Genomic DNA, 19003 nt, shown 5'->3' on the forward strand with positions numbered 1-19003 from the left:
CTCCCCTTCTCTCTCCCCCCCACCCCAGGCTTCATTAGCTCCGACCCCCTGCCCCCTCATTACATAATTAACTCCTCGGCCTGATTGATCCCCGGGGGCTCGACAGGGACGCAGTTTGGCGCTTCCGGCCAGCTGGTCCCCGTTCCCACGGGGGGAGCCCCGGCTAGGGATAAGCTACTCAGGGGCGGGGCCTAGACCCTGGGATGGAGCCTAGAGTCCTGGGGCAGACCTTGGCGCCCCAGACTTTTCTAGCAGGTACCCCCACCCCCCCTTCACTTGGAGGCCAGGGCTTGGAGGGATGAAGCATGACTGGAGGGAAAGAGCAGGGCTGGAGGGACTCGGCCTGAGCTTATTGTTACGCGGGGCACTGGGGACCTCGAGGAGTCCGCAGCCGAGGCCCGAACCCTGAAGTCCTTCCTTCCTGCTTCCCATTCTGCAAAACCTCCACGCTCCGCAGAGTCTCCAAAGTGCAGAAGCACGCACAGTTCAGACAAGTCTCTGACGGCCGGCGCCGGAGTTTCCCAGAAGGTCCCGCGCTGGGGAACCCTCGGAACTACATTTCCCAGCAGGCCCAGCGCCGAGACTCGGGGTGAAGGAGACTGACAGCTGCCGCTGGGGCCGCTGGAAATTGTAGTCGCGACGAGAGGGGCGGTGAAACCGGCGGCGCGGAGAGCTTGCCTCTAGGCGGCGGCAAAACGCTAAAGCTGAGACGGCGCAGATCAGCGGAGGTCAAGGCCTAGGCGGGCAGAGTGGGGTCGGGAAGCTCCGTGGGCAGTGAGATCGGTCCTGGGTCTCAGGGCTGAGCCCCCGGCGCGCAGACTCCCGGCTTTGACCGCAGTGCCTACCCCATGCCCTGTGGGGCCCAGAAAAGAACAGGTCTACAGAGGCAGGAATCTGCATTTGAGTCCCCCTTTCCCGGATTCCACGTGAGCCTGGGGCTGTCTCCACTCCATTGTTTTATTATGTACAAACGCTACAGAACGAGGGGAGCAGACACGCGTGGGGTAAGAGGGGCCCGGTGGGAGGAGTTCACAGGGCAGACGGTGCACCGGGGCCAGGGGAGCAGCACACGGGCCATATCTATAGGGCAGGCGGGGCAGGAAGGGGTTAAAAACGAGATCCAAGCCAGCCAGATCGCAGGGAGGTGCGGGGGTGTCGTCCACCTTCTGATCTCCCCCCAAGGTCACAGTGCATGCAATAAAATATATGTACAGGAGCTGGATCCTTCCTCTGCAGGGGCCCTGAGGGTCCAGAGCTCCCTTCTCGTGGAGGGAAGCCAGTGGCGCCCCCTGGCGGCCAGGCCGGGCTCGAGCCACATGCGGCAGGAGCAGGGGTCAGTCCCAGCCGTTGTCTTTGATCATGTGGTTGAGTTCAATGATGTACTTCCCCTCTTTGTACTTCTGGCTGCTCTCGAAGGCCTGTTCCTGAAAAGAGGGGAGAAGACATCATCCCTGGAGCAAAGGCTTTACCAAAAGGGATCGGGGTTGGGGAGCAGGTATGACTGGCCCCCTTTTACATATAACGAAACTGGGCAGAGAAGCCCGACCACCTGGCCACAAGACACAGAGCTGGTAAATGACAGAGCCAAGTTTCTCACTAATGGGACAGACCGAACTCTCTGAATTACTGGTACTTTTTAAGTACTAATGTTGGCTCCAACAGAGAGGGTATGGAAGTTTCTAAAAGATCCAGGGATTACAGACTGGTAGCTAAAGACCAGCTTTGACCTATGCAATGTGTTTTGTTTGGCCAGCAGAGAGTTTAGTAAAAATAACTTTAAAATACCAAAATATAGGTGGGCCAGGCTCATTCCAGTTTGCCACAGACTGCCCCCTCCCTCCCCAGGGCTATGTTGCCCCTTTTGCAGACCCACAGGATCTTGGCCCTGCAAGCACTTGAGTTTTTGACCTCTGGATCAGGCCATCTCTTTATTTGACAGAGGTCCAGAGAGGTTGAGCCACCCATCTGCGGACACAGAGCAAATCTGTGGCAAGGCCAAGGGTGAACTCGGGTTAGGGCAGCCTGCCTGGGGCATCCACCCCACAGAGGCACCACAGTTCCAAGTGATGCCCGAGGAGTCCTGGCCCTTGCCGTTTCCCAAGAGCATCTCCTCTTGTCGCATCTAATCTGATCCCCGTAACAATTCTGGGTGCCGGGTGGTGGCTTTCTCCTCCACTGCCTGATAAGGAAATGAGACTCAGGGTAGTGAAATCAGACCCTGGACAGCAGCTGTGGCAATGAGGGCAGTGAAAAGGAGGCTCATGGACCCAAGCTCCATGTTGCTGTGGGGTCTTCGGCAACTTCTCTGAACCTCTGAATGGCAGTGGAAGCTGGCCGTCAAGGATGTGGAGTTAAAAACAAACAAAACACACAACCAGGATTCTGGTCCCTATGCTGTTCCTTACAGTTGTGTGACCTTGGGAAAGCTACCTAACATCTCTGGGCCTTCTTTTCTTTTGTGAAGTGGAGTTAATAATAGATTCTACCCACAGGATTGTTGTAACGACGGAATGAGATAATGTGTGCCAAGCACACACAACAGTGCGTGGCCCATAAGCCCTCAATAAATGGTCATTCTGATGGTGGCCTCATCTCTAAGATGGGGATGCATGTGTCTGTGAGGAGAGCGATGGGTGGAGAGAAAAGTTCTGGAAGCCCTTGCAGGATGTGACAGAAGACAGCATGGCCAGGGGATGAAAAGACAGTCTGACTTGTGGGAGCTGGGCCTGTGCACTCTGAAAGGTGACCACATGACTCCTTGTGAGGAGGAGGTGATGTGAGGTTGGGTCAAAGGGTAGCCTGGGTCAGAGGTCACAGACTCACATATTTCCAGCCCAAAGTCGTCTTGCAGTTCTCGCAGTGGATGTCAGCGACAGCATGGAGGCCTGTCAGCAGCACCCGCTCCTCGGCTGGCCCGCAGCCCACGTTCACCCTGCAGGGACATGGGGGCAGTCCCAGGGAGGGTCCTGCCATCACAAAGCCCCCCTCTAGCTTGTATCCAACTGTGTCTGTCCTTAGCATCCAAGAGAAGGGCCATCACATCTTCCAACGTGAATCAGGGGACTCTGGGAGTCTCATCATGAAGCCAGGGGTCACAGGTCACAACGGAGGTCAGGGAAAGAAAGAAGGGGGACCGAATACTCACACAGAGTTGAAGAGGTAGGCACGCCCCTGACTGCCCTGGAAGGACTAAAGGGTGGAAGGGACAAAGGAAGGGAGTCAGGGCTGTTGGTGGAGAGTTGCCAGGCAGCCCTTCCAGCCTCTCATTCCAGCCCCACCATGACCTGGTTACCTTGGAGATGAGGTCGTCGTGGTTGGCCAGGTGAGCGCGGCAGTGGGCACAGCTGTACCTCCGGTGACAGTCATCCAAGTAGGCCTGGAACGTCTTGGGCTTTGAAATCCGCACCATGGCGGGGGCCGGGGGCAGTGGCCCCACGCGGGGAGCAGCCCACGGGGAGCAGAGGGAGCCCAGTGCCTGCCAGGGAGGGAGGGAGTGGGCTGTCAGGCCCCGGGCCACATACATGCGGGCACACCCAGGGCCATGGGGACTCTGTCACACTTGGCTGCTGTCTCTTCTCCCCAGAGCCAGCAGCTTCTCCAGGGGCCAAAGCCAGCTCAGTTTTGACTCACTGAGGAGGCCTCAAGTTGCATCATGGGGAAACTGAGGCTTGGAGGAGCCTGAGGTGAGTCACCCATCCACTTCCGGCCTCACCCCTGCTGACCTGGCTCCTGAAGCTGGAGGAAGGGGTTTGAGTGGTTGAGCTGTCAGTTCTGGTTTAGGGGGAAGTATGGAGGGATTGGGAACTGGATGGTCCTCAGGTCCTTAGGACCTCACCTGAACTGCCAAGGGCGGGGGTGGGGGGAACGCGGCTCCACTTGAGGTACAGGGAGTTCACCTGGGGAGAGGGTTCCTCACCTGGAGAAGGCAGAGGCCCTCATGCCTCTGGTCACCTAGGAGGGGAGGGGCTCTTACCTGGGGGGGCGCCGAGGCCTTGTCTGTGCAGAGGGGCTCTTACCTGCATCGCGGAGCCTTACCTGAGACCCCGGGGCTCACCTGGGGCGCGGGGGTGGGGGGCGGGCGCCGGGGGAAGGGGGCAGTCCTCGCTGGCGGGGCGGGGGCGCGGGGCGACGCGCAGCCCTGACGTTGCGGGCCTCACCTCGCCTGGGCGCGCGGGGGCCCGGTCCGCCGGGGTGGCCTGGCCTGGGAGTGGGGGGCGCTCCTGGTGGGCGCCGTCCCCCCCGGCCCGCGTTCGCAGCCGCCGCGACTTGTTTACACCGAGACCAGCTGCTGCCGCCGCTGCGGCGGGAGGGGGAGGGGGCCGGCCTCCGGTCCCGGCGGTCGCCGTGGCCAATCGGCGCGCCGCATGCAAATGAGGGGGCGCGTCACACAGCGGCCAGCGCAGGCCCGGGCTGCCCTTCCCCCTGCTCCCCGCTCCGGCCGGCCCGGAAATGCGGCTGCGGCCGCAACCCAGCCCGCCGGCCCCGCGGGCCCGGGGCCCGTCGCGCGTCTGGCCTCCCGCCGTCCCCGAAGGGGCCCGGCTCCGCGGTGCCAGAGCTGGCGCGGGGTTAGGAGGGGGATGGTGTCTGGACGCACGCTCCCGGGGCAATAAGAGTCATGATTATCGCGTTCAACCGCCGCCCGTGCCCCACTCTTAATCCCCGCAGCAATCCTATGAGGCGGCTTTTGCTATTGTTCCCATTTTACGGGGGAGCAGAGGTCAAAGAGGTCCAGCAGCTCTCCCGAGGTTATCCAGCTGGGAAGAGGCAAAGTCGGGATTCCCTTTGGTCGGATTCCACGGTCTTTGCACCGGCAAAAGGCACCAGGGAAAGGCTCTTGGCACAGAAGAGCTAACGGTACCCATCCGCGTTAGGCCTCTGGGAGCCAAAGCCTCGAACAAGCTGGTTCCTACTGTTGAGCATCACTTCAAAGGCAGCCTCCTTTGATGCCCTGGCCTCTGCAGGCACGGTTGGTTTACACGGGCTTCTACCCTACTAGGCTCGTGTTATTGTCTGCAGTGGCCGCAGGATGCAGCCTGGCCTAGAGTGGTCAGCAAATGTTGGTGAAATGCGATTTGGTCAGCGAGTAAGGTACTAGGTCTGGAGAGGGCTGAGGAGTTTGGGGGAGCTTCTGGCTTAGATCTGGGGTAGCAGATGGGCACCGAGGACTCAGCCTCTGCAGCCCACGGGGCCAGATGAAGTCCCTTGCTGTGTGCCTGGCGCTCTTCATGGCCTCAGGAGAATGGAACCTGTGGCTCTGAAGGGACAGGAGGCCTTGCTCCTTGCTGCAAGGGACATTCCTGAGGAGAGTGGAGGCCAGGATGGCATGGGGTGTGGCACTACTCTGGGTCTGGAATGTAGTGGAACCAGTGGGTCAGGCTGCTTAGGGCCCCAAACTCTGGCCCCAGGCTGGCCTCTTCTGCCCTCAGTTGCCATCTTTGCAGTAGGCTAGGATCTCCTCCCACCCGTGTCCCCCAGACACCAAGATGTGACTCAAAAGAAGATATTTATTGGGGAAGGGACATAGAGGAGAGGGTGAGGGCCTCCGGGCTTTCAGAAGACCCGAGCAGCTCCTCCGCGGTTGTCCAGGTAGCGCCTCAGGATTGTAGGGTAATCAGTTATGACGCCGGTGGCCCCCAGGCCGTAGGCTGCTTCAAAATCCGACTCTTCGTTGAGGCACCAAAAGATCACCTGAGTGGGGATGGAGGGGCTCATAGTTTCACACAATTTACCTGGGACTGCCCCTTGCATCTCGATGGTGGGAGCTCTCCTCCCCTGTGGAGACCTCCCAGCAGTGGGATGCTGGGGCGGATTGTTGGATCGTCAGAAATTTTGCGAGCTGGTTATTAAACACAGCCATTATGAAATACTAAATTATATAAACTTGTAATTCAGTAAATGATCTTAAAAACGACGGTAATAAATACTCAAAACTCTTTCTGTTCCTCATTATTTTACTACCTGTTACTATTACCCATGCTCTGGAGGTTAGTCACATCTGTTGAATGTGTCAGGTGGAAATACTACCCAAACTCTGTGCTCAATGACTTCGAGTTAGCTGCCTGAAATCGGACAAGGTGAGAGTACATACACCAGGGAAATCATCTGCTGCTCAGACCCAAGCCCCTTTTGCTCTCCTCTGCAAAGCTGGCTGAGGAGCATCTCCCAGCCTGCCCGAGTCTGCTGCTTCTCTGGGTCTTCCCTGTTGCTGGAGCCTCTCTTGTGGGCATGGCGGTGGGGAGAGATGGTATTGGTACCCTGGGCAAGTCACCGGACCTCCTGGTTTCTTAATGTGACAAATGGGAATGATGGTCCAAAGCTGAGTGGTGGTGAAGACCCTCGGAGTCGGGGGGCTAATCTGAAGGAGGTGTGTCATCCCCGTGCCTCACTCACCCCCACGTCCAGGCCATGGAGTCCCAGCCTGTCCGCTAACTCCTCCACCCATCCCCCTGCTTGCCCCCTACGCCCGACACCTGGCAGTGACAGCACATGGTGGCCAGAGTGACCCTTAATGAGGTCACCCAACTGGATCAGGCCTCTCCCCTGCTTCAGACCCTCGAAAGCTTCCCTTCCTCTAGGCTGAAGTCCGGGCTCCTTGCTGACACTCACAGGCTGCCTGCCTCAGCCTCTGCTGCCTTCTCCAGTGCCAGCCCCCCCAGCCACTTCCTCCACACTGCAGCCTGCTGGAACCCCGCTCAGTGCCTCCGCTCAGGGCCTGCCCTGGCCTCTGGCTCCTCCCGGCCCTCCCACACGCTGAGCCTCCTGCCGGAGATGCTCTCCCTTTCCTCTCCTCACTTCTTCCAGAAGGCCTCCTCTGACCCTGCAGACCACGGCGCTGTTTCCTTTCTGTCCACTGGGTGCCCCGTGATTGTCTGCCTCACTTCCTGCCTCTGCCCCTGATTTGATAGTAAGCTCCCTGGTACCGCGGGGCCTGCAACGCAGTGTGTTCTCAACAGAGCTCTGCGAACTAAATGACCTGGTCAAAGTGGGTGTCCAGGGGAGGGGCGGGGAGTAGACTGGGCTGGTTTTTCCCTCCTCTGGTCCTTCCCCAGCCTCGTTAACCCTCTCATCAGGAAATAAGTAGGTTCAATACATCATCATCATAACGGCTAGGACTCATCAAACCGTTAGGAAGTACTAGTCAAATATACCATTACCCCCACTTCACAGATCGAGAGACTGAGACTCTCAGGTGATCTGCCAGGTGACCCGGTTAGCTGGTGGCAGAGCTGTGACCGGGACGCTGTGCTAGGCCCGCACTGCGAACCACCACTTGCTGAGGGGGTGGCGGTCAAGCCTCACCTGCACTCCTCGCTGTTCCAGGTGTTGGATCAGACTCTTCCTCATGATTAACCTGGTGCGGAGGGGGTTGGCAGAGGCCATGATGAGAGGGGAGGAAGCAGGGCAGTGGGAAGTCTCCATGGGGACACGCCACCCAGCAATCTTGCCCGCTCACCATTTGGAAACCACAGCTGCCAGCTTGTTCAGCCCAGAGCAGGAAAATGGGAAGTAGGTCCTGCAGAGAGGTGGTGGCATGGTCAGTCCCCTGCGTCTCACTCTGTCGCAGGGGTGGGGTGGTAGTGACTCCTGACCAGTGTCATCCTGGCCCCTCTAGAAGAATCTTTGCAGTTGCCCAGATGAACAAGTCCCCTGTCTTTCCGTGAGAGTCTACTCCCACATCCGTGCCTCCATACTCGGAGTGGGCCCCCCCCCCCTGCCATTTTACAGAAGAGGAAACTCAGTTTGGGAGAGCCGAAGTGACCTGCCCAAGGTGTCACAGCACATCTGTGGTGGGGCCAGGGCCGAGATCAGAACCCAGCTTGATTGTCAAGCTGGACGCACAATCTGAAGGTCCCGTGGTTGGGCCCGACCTGCCTCCTGCGGCCGGACAAGGCTCAACGGGTCTGCTACTTGCCCTGATTGGCCCACTTCAGGGATGGCTTTGGAGGCCCTTTATAATGTCCCAGCGCAGGCTCTGGAGTCAGACCCAGGCAAACTTGGGCCTGCACTTCTAGCTGTGTGGCCTGGGGCAAATTCCAGGGCCTCTCTGAGCCTCAGATTCTCCATGGATACTGTGGGGGTCACGATTCCTGTAACTTCTGGGTTGCTGCAAGGTAAAGCCCTAATCAATTAAAGGATGTGAAGACACTTTGCAAACCCTGTATAAAAAGTTATGTACAGGGGCGCCTGGGTGGCTCAGACGGTTAGGCGTCTGCCTTCGGCTCAGGTCATGATCCTGGGGTCCTGGGATCGAGCCCCGCATCGGGCTCCCTGCTCAGCGGGGAGTCTGCTTCTCCCTCTCCCTCTGCCTGCCACTCCCCCTGCTTGTACTCACTCTCTCTCTAATTAAAAAAAAGAAAAAGTTATGTACGCAAAGTTCTGTAGTCTAATGATATCTTTGTAGCAAGGGATTGTGGGGGCTGGCTGGGAGCCTCCCTCGGGACAACAGGGGGGGAGAAGAAAGCGCTGGAGCTGCCACAGAGTTCTCAGAAAGCGAAGGGAGGGGCCGGGCTTAAGAGCTGGCGAAGTATCCAGATTCCTGATACTTTACCCAGCTGTTACTTTGTTAATCCTGGTCTCCCAGCAGGAGAAAGCTTGCTTTTCCTTTTGAGAATCAGAGAATGATACTATAATTGATTAATATTTGTCTCCCAGCCAGACTGTGAACTCACGGGGGCCTTACCCCACCCACATCTTATTTACTAGTGTAACTGCACCTGGAACAGAGTAGTCACTCAATAAATGTTTGTTGGATGAATGGATGAATAAATGAATAAAATGAATACTTTGTCCTAAAACTCATCCACCTCAACACACATCTGCATAGAGTTTCAAGGGGTTTGTGGCCCCCCCATGGTATTCATGAATGCTCGCTGAGAACCAGTGTCTTCAGAGGACCCTGGGGGTTGTCCTTGAGGATGGCCAGGGAGCTGGGGACCCTGCATCATGGGGCTTGAGGTGGGGTGGGGTCTTTATCTGAGGACAGAAGCATCTGGGGGACTGGGGGAGGATGCAGAAGGGAAACAGGGACGCTGTGAGTACCTATTGATGGTGGTGGGCAGGAAGCAGATGAAAAACCTCTCGGGGATGTGGACGAAGGGCAGCAACCCCACATAATAGAGCAGCACCAACCACAATCCTCGGCTTATCGTGAAGGCGAACGGCATCTCGGGGTTCTGGGAGGCAAGGGGAAGTGAGAAGGGGGTCAGTCTGCTTCTGGGAAAGCAGAGAGGAGCCTCAGGCTGCAGGGGGAATAGTGCTGGACATAGAGGAAGCGCGACCACCGCAGGATCAAAGCTGTGATCTTGGCCCAGTGTTTAGGCCTAACTGCACCCCCTTCCCCGCCGCCCAGTTCCCACCAGCACGCCTTTGCTCACACTTTCCCCGGTTCCCACCAGCACGCTGCCTTTGCTCACACTTTCCCCGGTTCCCACCAGCACGCTGCCTTTGCTCACACTTTCCCCGGTTCCCACCAGCACGCCTTTGCTCACACTTTCCCCGGTTCCCATCAGCACACCTTTGCTCACACTTTCCCCAGCACCTCTCCTCTCCAAATCCTCCCCTTTGAGACCCTGCTCGGGGCCAGTTCCTCCACGACCCCCCAGACCTGTCCAGCCTCGGCCCCTAGAGCCTCCAGCTCCTGGGAGGAGGGGCCGCTGGACCAGGGAAGGCACCCGGACTCACGGCAGCCCTGCACTTCTTCATGATTGAGCTCTTCTCCGAGGCCCAGATGGTGATTTCATTGCGGTCAAAGTGCCTCACCAGGCCTGCTACCTGGAGGAGGAGGAGGGGGAGGAGATGAAGGGGGGCGTCAGGCCTCTCTCCAGCCCCAGGCCCCCGGCCACCCCTGCCCGTAGTCCCACCTTGTTAATGAGCTCTTCGTTTACTGATTTGACCTCCACACTCACGGGCATCCGAGGGAACCTCCGGAACACGTCCTCCAGGCTCACCATGCGCCGGTCTGTCCCGTGTGCAAAGTGGCCTGGGTGGGTTGTGCAAGAGGGATCAGAGGGGTATGGATGGGGTGGGGTGGGAACCCAGCGGGGGGAGGGGGGAACAGAGTCCCAGAGGAGAAGAGAGGGCAGGAGGCTGAGGCCATGACCCCACTCGGTGAGGTCACGCTCTCACCTGGTGAGAAGTAAACCTCCAGCTCCTCTTTGCAGAGGGGCAGCTCCTGGGGAGAAAGGGGGCACGTCACCAGGAGGCACGCGTGGAGGCACGGTGGCTCTCTGGGTACGGTGGGGGGCCCAGGGCGAGGCCCACCTCAAAGTCCAGGCTGCTCACGTCCCTGTTCACGCCTGACAGGCGAGACAGGTTCTCGTCGTGGGACACCACCACCACGCCATCCCGGGTCAGCCGGCAGTCGAGCTCCAGGAAGTCGGATCGCTGGGCCACGGAGCTATGGGAGTGAAGGTCAGTGCGGGGTCGGGGGGGGGCAGGGAGAGGGGCAGGCCAGACCACAGGGCGGTGGGGAGGTTGAGGGGGGCGTGGGCAGAATTCACGGTAGGATGTGCAGGCTCTGCGTTGCACACCTCCAGGAGGCCCCAGGCACTCGAACTAGGAAGGGAGTGGCACCCCCTGGTGTCACCCAGTGCACCACTGGAACGACCTCAAGCGGCCAGCCTGGGGTGGCAGGTGCACGCACTCACTTCTCCATGGCCTCCATGGTGTGTTCCAGCCGCTCCCCGGATCCTGTGCGGGGCAGCTGGGTGGGTCCCAGGGGCCTGGCCTCCCCCTTCGCTCCTCACCCCCTGCCTCTTCTTCCCCCTTCCACATCCCGCCCTGCCGCCCTGCTCTCCTCCTCCCTCGGGCTCTGCCCTCGAACGGCCTGCCGCCTGGACCTCTCCTGCTGCCGTCCGCCCTGGTACCTTGCGCCCCGACTCCACCCTCCGTAGCCGCCATCACCATCCTCCCTTTCGGGCGCCCAGCTCACCTGCCCGGTGCGCCCCCAGGCGCGGCAGGAAGGCTGGCGCCCAGGGCGTGTGTAGCAGGCGAGGCCGGCGCAGGAAGAAGACGGAGAGCATGACATAGCTGCCCAGGGCGGGCAGGGCATAATACAGCACGGGGCTCATGGCCACGCTGCCTCTCCGGGGCTCCTGCTGCGTGAGCCCCGACGTTCCTGAGGGACTGTGCGGCCTCTGCTGACGGCCTGGCCGGTGTAGGCTGGTTCTGCCACTGGTCGCCACCACACCCCTGGGACCTGCTGAGCCTGCTCCTGGCCTGGGGCCAGGCTGCAGGGCTCAGCTGGGGATGGGGGAGAGGCAGGAGGAGAGGCTTCCGGCAGCCCTGGCTCTCCCACCTCTGCACCCTTCCCAGACCCCAGCACCCCTGCTCCCCTTGGCCACACTGCGGGAAACAAGCCTGCCACCACCCCCGGGTCGGCTACAACCTCCCCTTCTTGTCTTGCACAATGTCGCAGGTGCTTGTGGCTGGGGTATACAACACGCCACCCTGAGCCATTTCCAGAGAATCCGGGGGTGTGGAGGATGCCCCTGAGTCACCCCCGAATCACCCCCAGCCAGTTCGACGGGAAGCCATTAAGGAGGGGAGAGGACAGTGACTAAGGGGAAAATTGACCCCACTGTGTCCAGGAGTCTGGCGCTCCTGACAATCCCATCTTCAGCCCTGGCCAGCTGGGGAGCCAGAGGTCACCAGGACTGGGTAAAGCCACACAGCTGGGAAGTGGCTGGGCGGGATGCATCGGTCCTCAAAGCCACGGTTAGGGTGGGGGCGTCGGCGGACACAGACAGAGGCAGGGCCATCATATACACATCTCTATATTTATATATTAGATACAGGCACAGGGTGGGCGGGGGCACCAGGCTCTCCTCGTGCCCCCCACTCCACTTCTGTTCACCCACATAGAGAGGCAGCAGGGGTGTTAGACGTGGCAGCTTTGGGGGAGGGGGCTTAGGCCTGGGCCCTGCTCCTCAGGGGTACTAGCCCTTGGGCCTTAGGAAAATTCCTTTCAGGGAAAATGGGGTGGGGTTTTAATGGGTCAGGGCTTGCCCCGAGTCCCTACTCAGGATCCCGCATCCCCCCACTGCCCTTCAGTAGGTCCCAGGGCAGCCAGGGCCCTTCCATTCCAGAACTACCAGAGACTGGGATAGCTGGGGTAGACGAAGGCAAGCAGCAGAGGGCAATTTGCTTTGGGGCCACCCAAGCCCCTCGGGTCCTGGGAGGGGAGGCGGGGCGGAGGGAGCCTTGGCCTGCTGGATCAGGAGGCCAGAGCGAAGCCGGGGAGGGTGGCCAGGCGCGCCCTCTGCCCTGCCGGGGGCCGCCGGGGGGGTTCTGGGCGGGGCGCAGTGTCCATTTCCTAACAGTCCGGCAGGGGAGGGGCAGGCAGGAGGCAGGGCCTAAACAAAAGGGCAGGCGGAAAGGCACCATTAGCACCCACCAGAGGACCTGCCAGAGCCCTGACCTCCATCTCCCTCATCTCATCCTCACGGCTGCCGGGGATGGGCCTTGTCCTCCCTAACTGTACGTGTGGGGAGCCCCAGTGCCTATCTCAGGGTCCAGCTGGAGGGCGGAATGAGTTAATGCACATGAAGCCCTAAGAACAGTGCTTAGGGCTCTGTGTTTGCTCTCGTCCTCAGGGCTCTCCCCGGGAAACTGAGGCACAGAGAGCTGAGGGGTCTTGCACAATGTCGCACGGCTCTTACTAAGTGTCAGGGCTGGAGCTGGAGCGCAGGTGTGTCTGCCTTCCTTCCGTTGGGCTGCAGCTGGCCGGGAGGACGGAAAAGAGACTCAAGGAAGGACAGCTGTGCGGGCGGGTGTGAACCACTGACCCGGGCACCGGGTGGGAGGGGACTTGGCATCTGGGTCAGGCTGGGGACTGCTGGCTCCTCCCAAAGCAATTACTGCCCCACCTGCCTCTCTGCCCACATCGGGGAGCCAAAACCTGGCTCTGGTCCTCAGATCAGGGAGAGGGGCCCTCAGGGCCCTCTGGCCACGGGGACCGGAGGGTGCAGGGGTGGAGGGTGCAGGGGTGCAGGGTGTTGCCAGGTGGGAGACCTTCAGGGCTGGGGGAGAGGAAGCGGATGTGAAGGACTGGTGGCCCACAGGTCCATGGCCTGGGCAGGCTCCAGCCTTTCTGTTGCCACCATGCAGCTGCCTCGTGGGCGTGAACAGGCCTGTGATTGTATGGAGGTGTGCTGGGCACACTGGTATCGGGGTGAATCTGTGTGTGGGCAGTGGGGAGCACTCACCAGGCCCCAAGGAACAGAGGTGTCTGTCCAGATTAGGGGGCCTCCAGTGCCCCAGGCTGGAAGCGGGCTGTCTCCTGGAAGATGAGCTCCTTCAGCCGTTCCTTGGGTAGATCATCCAGCTCCATGTCGAAGGTGAAAGGCTCCTCAGCCACTGGCTGGGGTGGCAAAGAAATCAGGCTCAGGCCAGGTACAAGGGATACCTACCCGTCACCTACCCGCCAGCCCCGCTGCTGGTGGCTGGCCCACCTCATCTGTTGGGTCGTAGTACTGCTCCAAGTAGGGGTGAGCCAGTGCTTCTTCCACTGTGATCCGTTTGTTGGGGTTAAAGGTCAACATCCGGTCTAGCAGGTCAAGGGCTAGGTAAGGGCAGGAGTAAGGGGTCAAAGAGAAGGCTGGAGGAGCTCCCAGAAGCATCGCTTTGCTTCTCGTGCCCAGGGTCCTGTCTATTCAGGCAGCTGCTTGGCTCATGTACCCTCCTCTGCACCGAGTTTTTATCCGGTATCGGCCCCCATGTCTCTCTCACCTTTGGAGTCTGACTTGGGAAAAAGCTTGGCCCAGGCCACCTTGGTCTTGGAGGGCAGAGACTGCAGGTAGTTTCGGGCCTTCATATTGATGATACAATTCAAGTCCTCCTGGGATGGAGAGCCCAGGATACCTGTGGGTAAGGCAGGTGCCTTGGTGAGAGTTCTCCTCTCCCTTCTGGGAACAGAAGGAACCCAAAACAAGAGTCCCCACCAATGAGCTCCAAGCCCTGACAGTTATCTACCAGCCAATACTATGGTGATGACGGGCAAGGGATCTAGATGTGGGCAGCCACAGGTTCAAATCCTGATGTGAGCACTTCCCAAGTGTGGGGTGTAGCCTTGGCTTCTCCCATCTCTCGAGTGGAGACTGTGTCTATATCTCATTGAAATACCATGAGACGCTGCAGGGAGTCCACACATGGTGGTACCCTGGCTATAAAGAAACCTCACCTCCCACTAGTCTCCCTCCCACTTAGCTGGCCAGGCCCCCTCACCCAGAATGTGGTTGAGCTGGTCCAGGTAGTGCTTGCCAGGGAAGATGGGCCGGTTGGAGAGCATCTCAGCCAGAATGCAGCCCACAGACCAGATGTCGATGGACTTGGTGTAGCCCTGGGGAGGCGGAGAAAGCAGTGGGCTCCTGGGCCAGCCCCAACAGGGCCCTGCCGTCTGGGCCAAACCACGACTCCAATCTAGACTGGATACCAGCAGGGAGGGAGAGGGCAGAGGCCTGGAGGACCTAATGCTCAGCCTCCTCCCAGAGCCTAAAAACCGGAGTCATGTGACAAGGTCTGGAGGCAGACGTCTTGGATCATGGGGGTCATGCCTGGCTCAGAGGTGGCTCCAGGGCTTTCTGGGACTTGGCCCCTTCCCTTCAGGGGTGGGTGGCCCCCCTACCTTAGAGTTAAGCATGATTTCTGGAGCCCGGTACCAGCGTGTGGCCACATATTCTGTCAGGAAGCCAGTGTGGTCATGCTCAGGATCGGCAATGCGGGCCAGGCCAAAATCGCAGATCTGGAAGCCAACCCAGGCCGCTAAGCTCGCTGCTCCAGGCCCAATGCCCGAGCAGTCATATCGCCATGCCACTGCCCACACTGTTCCCTTTGCTTGTGAGGTTCTCCTCAAGGGGGCTACTGGTCACCTAGAAGCCCCAGACCCGTGGGAGGAGGGGATGGGCACCCAATCCTCTGACCTTAAGGTCGCAGGTGGTGTTGATGAGCAGGTTAGAGGGCTTTAAATCCCGGTGGAGCACGTTGGCTGAGTGGATATACTTGAGGCCCCGCAAGATCTGGTAGAGGAAGTAGCAAACATGGTCGTTGCTCAGCTGCTGGCTTTTCAGCAACTTGTAGAGGTCTGTCTCCATCAGGTCCTGCACGATGTAGCTGAGGATGGCACCGGAGACCCCCCGGGCGGGGGCGGCAGGGGGCACTTGGTTAAGAAGAACAGGCTGTGGTGGCCGGGCTTCCCGTCCCCTTCCAGCCAGTGCCCCTAAGACTCAGAACATCTGCCAACCCAGCTCATGAGCTGCACAAGGCCCAGACTCAGCAGGCAGGCTCAGGGCCTCTGCTGCATCTCAGCAGGCGGCCCTGAACAGAAGTACTTCAATTCTGTGGCCTCAGTTTCCCTACTGGGAAAGCAGGGATAATAAACTGCAGGAGGCAAGAGAGCTTCCCAGTGAAGAGCAATAGCTCTGGGGTTTAGTCTGCTGGTGTCTGAACCCCCTCCCCCACTCCACTGCTCATTGGCCTTATGACCTCAACCCGTCTGCACCTCCATTTCCTCCTGTGCAAAGTAGGGGAAAGAGTGGTTCTGTAGAGAGTAGTTACGAAGATTCAGTGAGATGACCCGCGTAAATCAGCCAGCCCAGCCCAGAGCTTGGCACGTTGTAAGTGCTCAGCAAACATGAATACTGTTGCTATTATAAATGCCTGAGCCACATGGCTGCTGAGAGGGTTAAATGAGATAGTGCGAACACCATCTGGTGTGCAATAAATGTTTGCTTAAAAATAAATGCCTGCCTTATGGGAATGGTTTGGGCAAGACAAATGAGGAGACGCTCCCAACAGCACGCTCCTCCTCAAAGAGTGCTTGGCCATAGATCAGAAGATAGAGTAAATGTCCTTTTGTATTTTAAGAGAAAACAAATATTAAACATACGTTAAGTAAGTAAGTAAATAAATAAATAAATAAATGCCATTTGGTGGGTCTCTGAAAGAATAAGTCAGGACTGTCTTTTAGGAATCAGCCTCAAAAGGGCCTTCTGAAGACATCTGGACCAATCCTGCTGTTTTACAGGTGAGGAGGCCCACCCAGCAAGACGCAGTGACTTGCTTAAGGTCACACGGCGAGCTGGGGGCGAGTGTGGAGATTTCCTGCCCACAGCTTGTGGTGGGGGCTGCAGACAGTGCAGCACAAATCCCCACGTCTGGGTGGAGAACTGGGACTGCCTGGGGGAGGGTGGGGTGGGGAGAGGTGATGGGTGCTATAAGCCACTACCCACAGGGCCTGGCAGGAAGTGGACGGCAAGCTCGGGAAGCAATGCGGGGTGCCGGGGTAGGGGTAAGAGGGCAACAAAAGCAAGGCTGTCCCTCCCTGGGCAAAGTGCAAGTCCACAGGTGACTGGGGTGAGGCTCTGAGCAGGAAGTGCCAGAGAAGGGACATCTGGGGGAGGGTAGGAGGAGGTAGCAAGAGCCGCGTCTGATTTTAGGCTTTCTGAGCCTCAGTCTCCTCATCTTTGAAATGGAGCTGGGGAGACCCATCTCCTACAGCAGCTGGGAGGGAGAATAAGAAAGGCCAAAGCGCCCCGCCTCGGGCACCCTGCTGGGCGGGAAGGCTGCTTCTCCCTCTCCCATTCCCCCTGCTTGTGTTCCCTCTCTTGCTGTGTCTCTCTGTCAAATAAATAAATAAAATCTTAAAAAAAAAAAAAAGGAAATGCCAAAGCACTTGGCATGCACTGCACCTCACTCATAGTAGGCCCTCAAAAATGGGCAGTTTTCTTCCTCTCTGCCTTCCTGCCAGTCTGGGGACCCAGAGAGGAAAGAATCATCATCTGTTAAACAAGAACTGACTGTGGGCAGAGGCTGGGTCATGTCACAGAACTGCAGATGTCAAAAGACAAAGCTCCCATAGAGCCCAACCCTCCCCCACCCCCCCAATGAGGCACAGCACGGAGAACAGACTCGCCCAAGGCCACACAGCCTGGCTGCAGCAGGCCAGGATTCACCTCAGGCCTCCCAGCCTTCTTACACCCTGTGGTCTCTTTTCTGCTGGAAAGTTTCATTTACTGGGTTTGTTTTGGAGTGTGGCAGGGAAGAAGGAAACAGAAAGCAAGCCAGCGTTCTCCCAGCCCAGCTCTGAGGCCGGGCCTGGCCAGCCATCTGGCCAAGGTGAAGGATACACATCCCTCATGGCTTCCAGGGTGGGTGCCCGCAGAATGTCCCGAATGCCAATGACGTTCTCATGGCGGAAGCGCAGCAAGATCTGGATCTCGCGCAGTGTGCGCTGGCAGTAGGTCTGATGCTCGAAGGGGCTGATTTTCTTGATGGCCACGCGAATCTTGCGCACGTGGTCGTAAGCTGAGCTGAGAGGGCCAGAGAGGTATTTGTTGGTGTGGCCTTACAGAGGGGGAGTCCAGGCCTGGTGGCCCCACCCAGGCCTGAGCAGGGAGGGGAGAGAGCAGGAGAGGACTCTGGCCAAGTCATAAACAATGCTGGTTCCTTCCTGCTGTGAAGGCCTGGGATCTCCAGGGAGAAAGCTGGGGACCGGCCAGGCAGCCCTTCAGTGACTTCACAAACAGAGGAAGAGACTGACCGCTCACTGACTTCCCCTCTCCTCAACCCTGTCCATTCTAGTTGCCCTGACCTCTCATCCTCCCCTCTCCAGGATGGGCTCCCTCAACCCAAGACAGGTCCAAGGAGTGGGCGGTGAGTGGAGGCCGGGCAGTGAGGCAGATACATTGAGGAGGGAGTCAGGAGGGACGGGAAAGAAGGGATGAGGAGGGCACCGGTGTTAGGGCGAGGCACCTGGGCAGGAGAGCTGCTCCCAGATGAACAAAGGCCCAGAGCACACAGTGGGGATGAGAGAGCTCACAGACCCCTCCTCAAAGTTGCAAGGACACACTCCCGGACCCCTCGTGGCTCACTGGGCCCCTGGCCCCAGGCCCAAAGCCCTGCCCCACCCTGCCCAGCCCTGAGCTCTGCTCTTCTCTCCCAAACTCCTTGGCAGGCCTCGCTGGGAAAATCCAAGGCATCCTCTCCCCAGAGGAGGGTCCTTCACTCGGTCCTCACTAAGGATATCACCTCCCTAAGAATACTTAGTGTCTCCGCCTCATCCCGTGTCCCTAGGGTCCCCAAGGGCCCCATAGCTCCCCCGCATACACTCAGATGTCCCTCCCCTCATTACGGAATGGTCGCTTCTAGGGCCTCCAAGCCCCCTCCCCTTAGAACGTACAAGGAGGCGCCGCTCCCCGAGAAAGCACCCCAAGGCCCCCTCCGTGGGACGCCCCCCTGCCTCGTGAAGCCCCCGCCTCCTCAGGACACTGGGAGTCTCCCCGGCCCAGAAGGCACTCATCGTCCCTCCCGGGCCCCCACCCCCACGAGCCCCCTCCCCCGGAACGCCCCCTCACCTGACCATGCCGTACGCGCCCTCGCCGATGTAATGCAGCTCCGTGTAGCGGGGGCCCACGTCGAACGGCTGCCCCTTCACTACCTCCACCTCCCCCGAGACCCCCGGGCCGACCCCATCAGCTCCCCGGGGCTCCCCGCCCCCGCCCCCCTGAGCCGCCGCCGCCGCCATCTCCACTCCTCCCCTCCGGCCCGCCCGCCCGCCTCCCCCCGGCGGCCCCGCCCGAGGCCCCGCCCCTTCCCGCCCGCCCCGCCACCAGCGGAGCGGTGCGCGCCAGGCCCCGCCCCCGCGCGCCCCCGCGCGCCCCCGCGCCCCGCCACGTGACCTGCGCCCGCGCGCGCCCGGTTCACGCTCTGCTGCTGCCGCCGTGGTCCCCGGCCCCCGCCCGCTCCGTTTGCTCCAGGCAGCCTAGGGGCTCCCGGGGCGATCGGGAGACGGTCCACACCCTCCCGTCGAATGCAGAGCAGCCGGCGGGGCCGCCCGGTGACCTTCCCCAGAGCCACCCAGCAAGTGTGTGCGGGAGCTGGAACCGGGACAGAGTCGCTTGGCCTCCCCACCCCCCAGCTCTGCTGCAGCCCGAGTTGTGGCCCGGGGCTCGAGATGGAACCCCAAGGGAACCCTCACCAGCCCTCTGGCGTGTGGCCTCCCTGAGCC

The 19003-nt window shown here is 59.7% G+C and overlaps 3 protein-coding genes across 5 annotated transcripts; all 3 read right to left on the reverse strand.

Annotated features, from left to right (window-relative positions):
- Positions 1-939: 939 nt before the first annotated feature.
- YPEL3 (yippee like 3) lies at positions 940-4292 on the reverse strand. Of its 3 annotated transcripts, XM_078074623.1 has the most exons (5): positions 4158-4292; positions 3293-3475; positions 3146-3189; positions 2824-2932; positions 940-1424 (listed from the first exon to the last, which is right to left on the reverse strand). In XM_078074623.1, exons 2-5 carry the CDS (start codon positions 3407-3409, stop codon positions 1335-1337), a joined length of 360 nt encoding a protein of 119 aa, XP_077930749.1. In that variant the 5' UTR covers positions 3410-3475; positions 4158-4292; the 3' UTR covers positions 940-1334. The 3 variants fall into 3 exon arrangements, with proteins under 3 accessions (XP_077930749.1, XP_035947101.1, XP_077930748.1); XM_036091208.2 differs by lacking the exon at positions 4158-4292 and having other exon boundaries at positions 3293-4051; XM_078074622.1 differs by lacking the exons at positions 940-1424; positions 4158-4292 and having other exon boundaries at positions 2829-2966; positions 3293-4079.
- Positions 4293-5486: 1194 nt separating this feature from the next.
- GDPD3 (glycerophosphodiester phosphodiesterase domain containing 3) lies at positions 5487-11212 on the reverse strand. The gene is made up of 10 exons (XM_036091204.2): positions 10931-11212; positions 10647-10689; positions 10261-10396; positions 10126-10171; positions 9861-9979; positions 9682-9771; positions 9040-9173; positions 7454-7513; positions 7300-7351; positions 5487-5688 (listed from the first exon to the last, which is right to left on the reverse strand). Exons 1-10 carry the CDS (start codon positions 11067-11069, stop codon positions 5551-5553), a joined length of 957 nt encoding a protein of 318 aa, XP_035947097.1. The 5' UTR covers positions 11070-11212; the 3' UTR covers positions 5487-5550.
- A 544-nt stretch (positions 11213-11756) lies between these two features.
- MAPK3 (mitogen-activated protein kinase 3) lies at positions 11757-18532 on the reverse strand. Its single transcript, XM_036091202.1, has 9 exons — positions 18351-18532; positions 17124-17306; positions 14919-15108; positions 14624-14740; positions 14224-14338; positions 13729-13860; positions 13452-13561; positions 13206-13360; positions 11757-12353 (listed from the first exon to the last, which is right to left on the reverse strand). The coding sequence occupies exons 1-8, from the start codon at positions 18518-18520 to the stop codon at positions 13238-13240; spliced, it is 1140 nt and encodes a 379-aa protein (XP_035947095.1). The 5' UTR covers positions 18521-18532; the 3' UTR covers positions 11757-12353; positions 13206-13237.
- Between the last annotated feature and the right edge of the window lie 471 nt (positions 18533-19003).

This window comes from Halichoerus grypus, chromosome 6 (genome assembly GCF_964656455.1).
Source record: "Halichoerus grypus chromosome 6, mHalGry1.hap1.1, whole genome shotgun sequence".
Lineage (NCBI taxonomy): Eukaryota > Metazoa > Chordata > Mammalia > Carnivora > Phocidae > Halichoerus > Halichoerus grypus.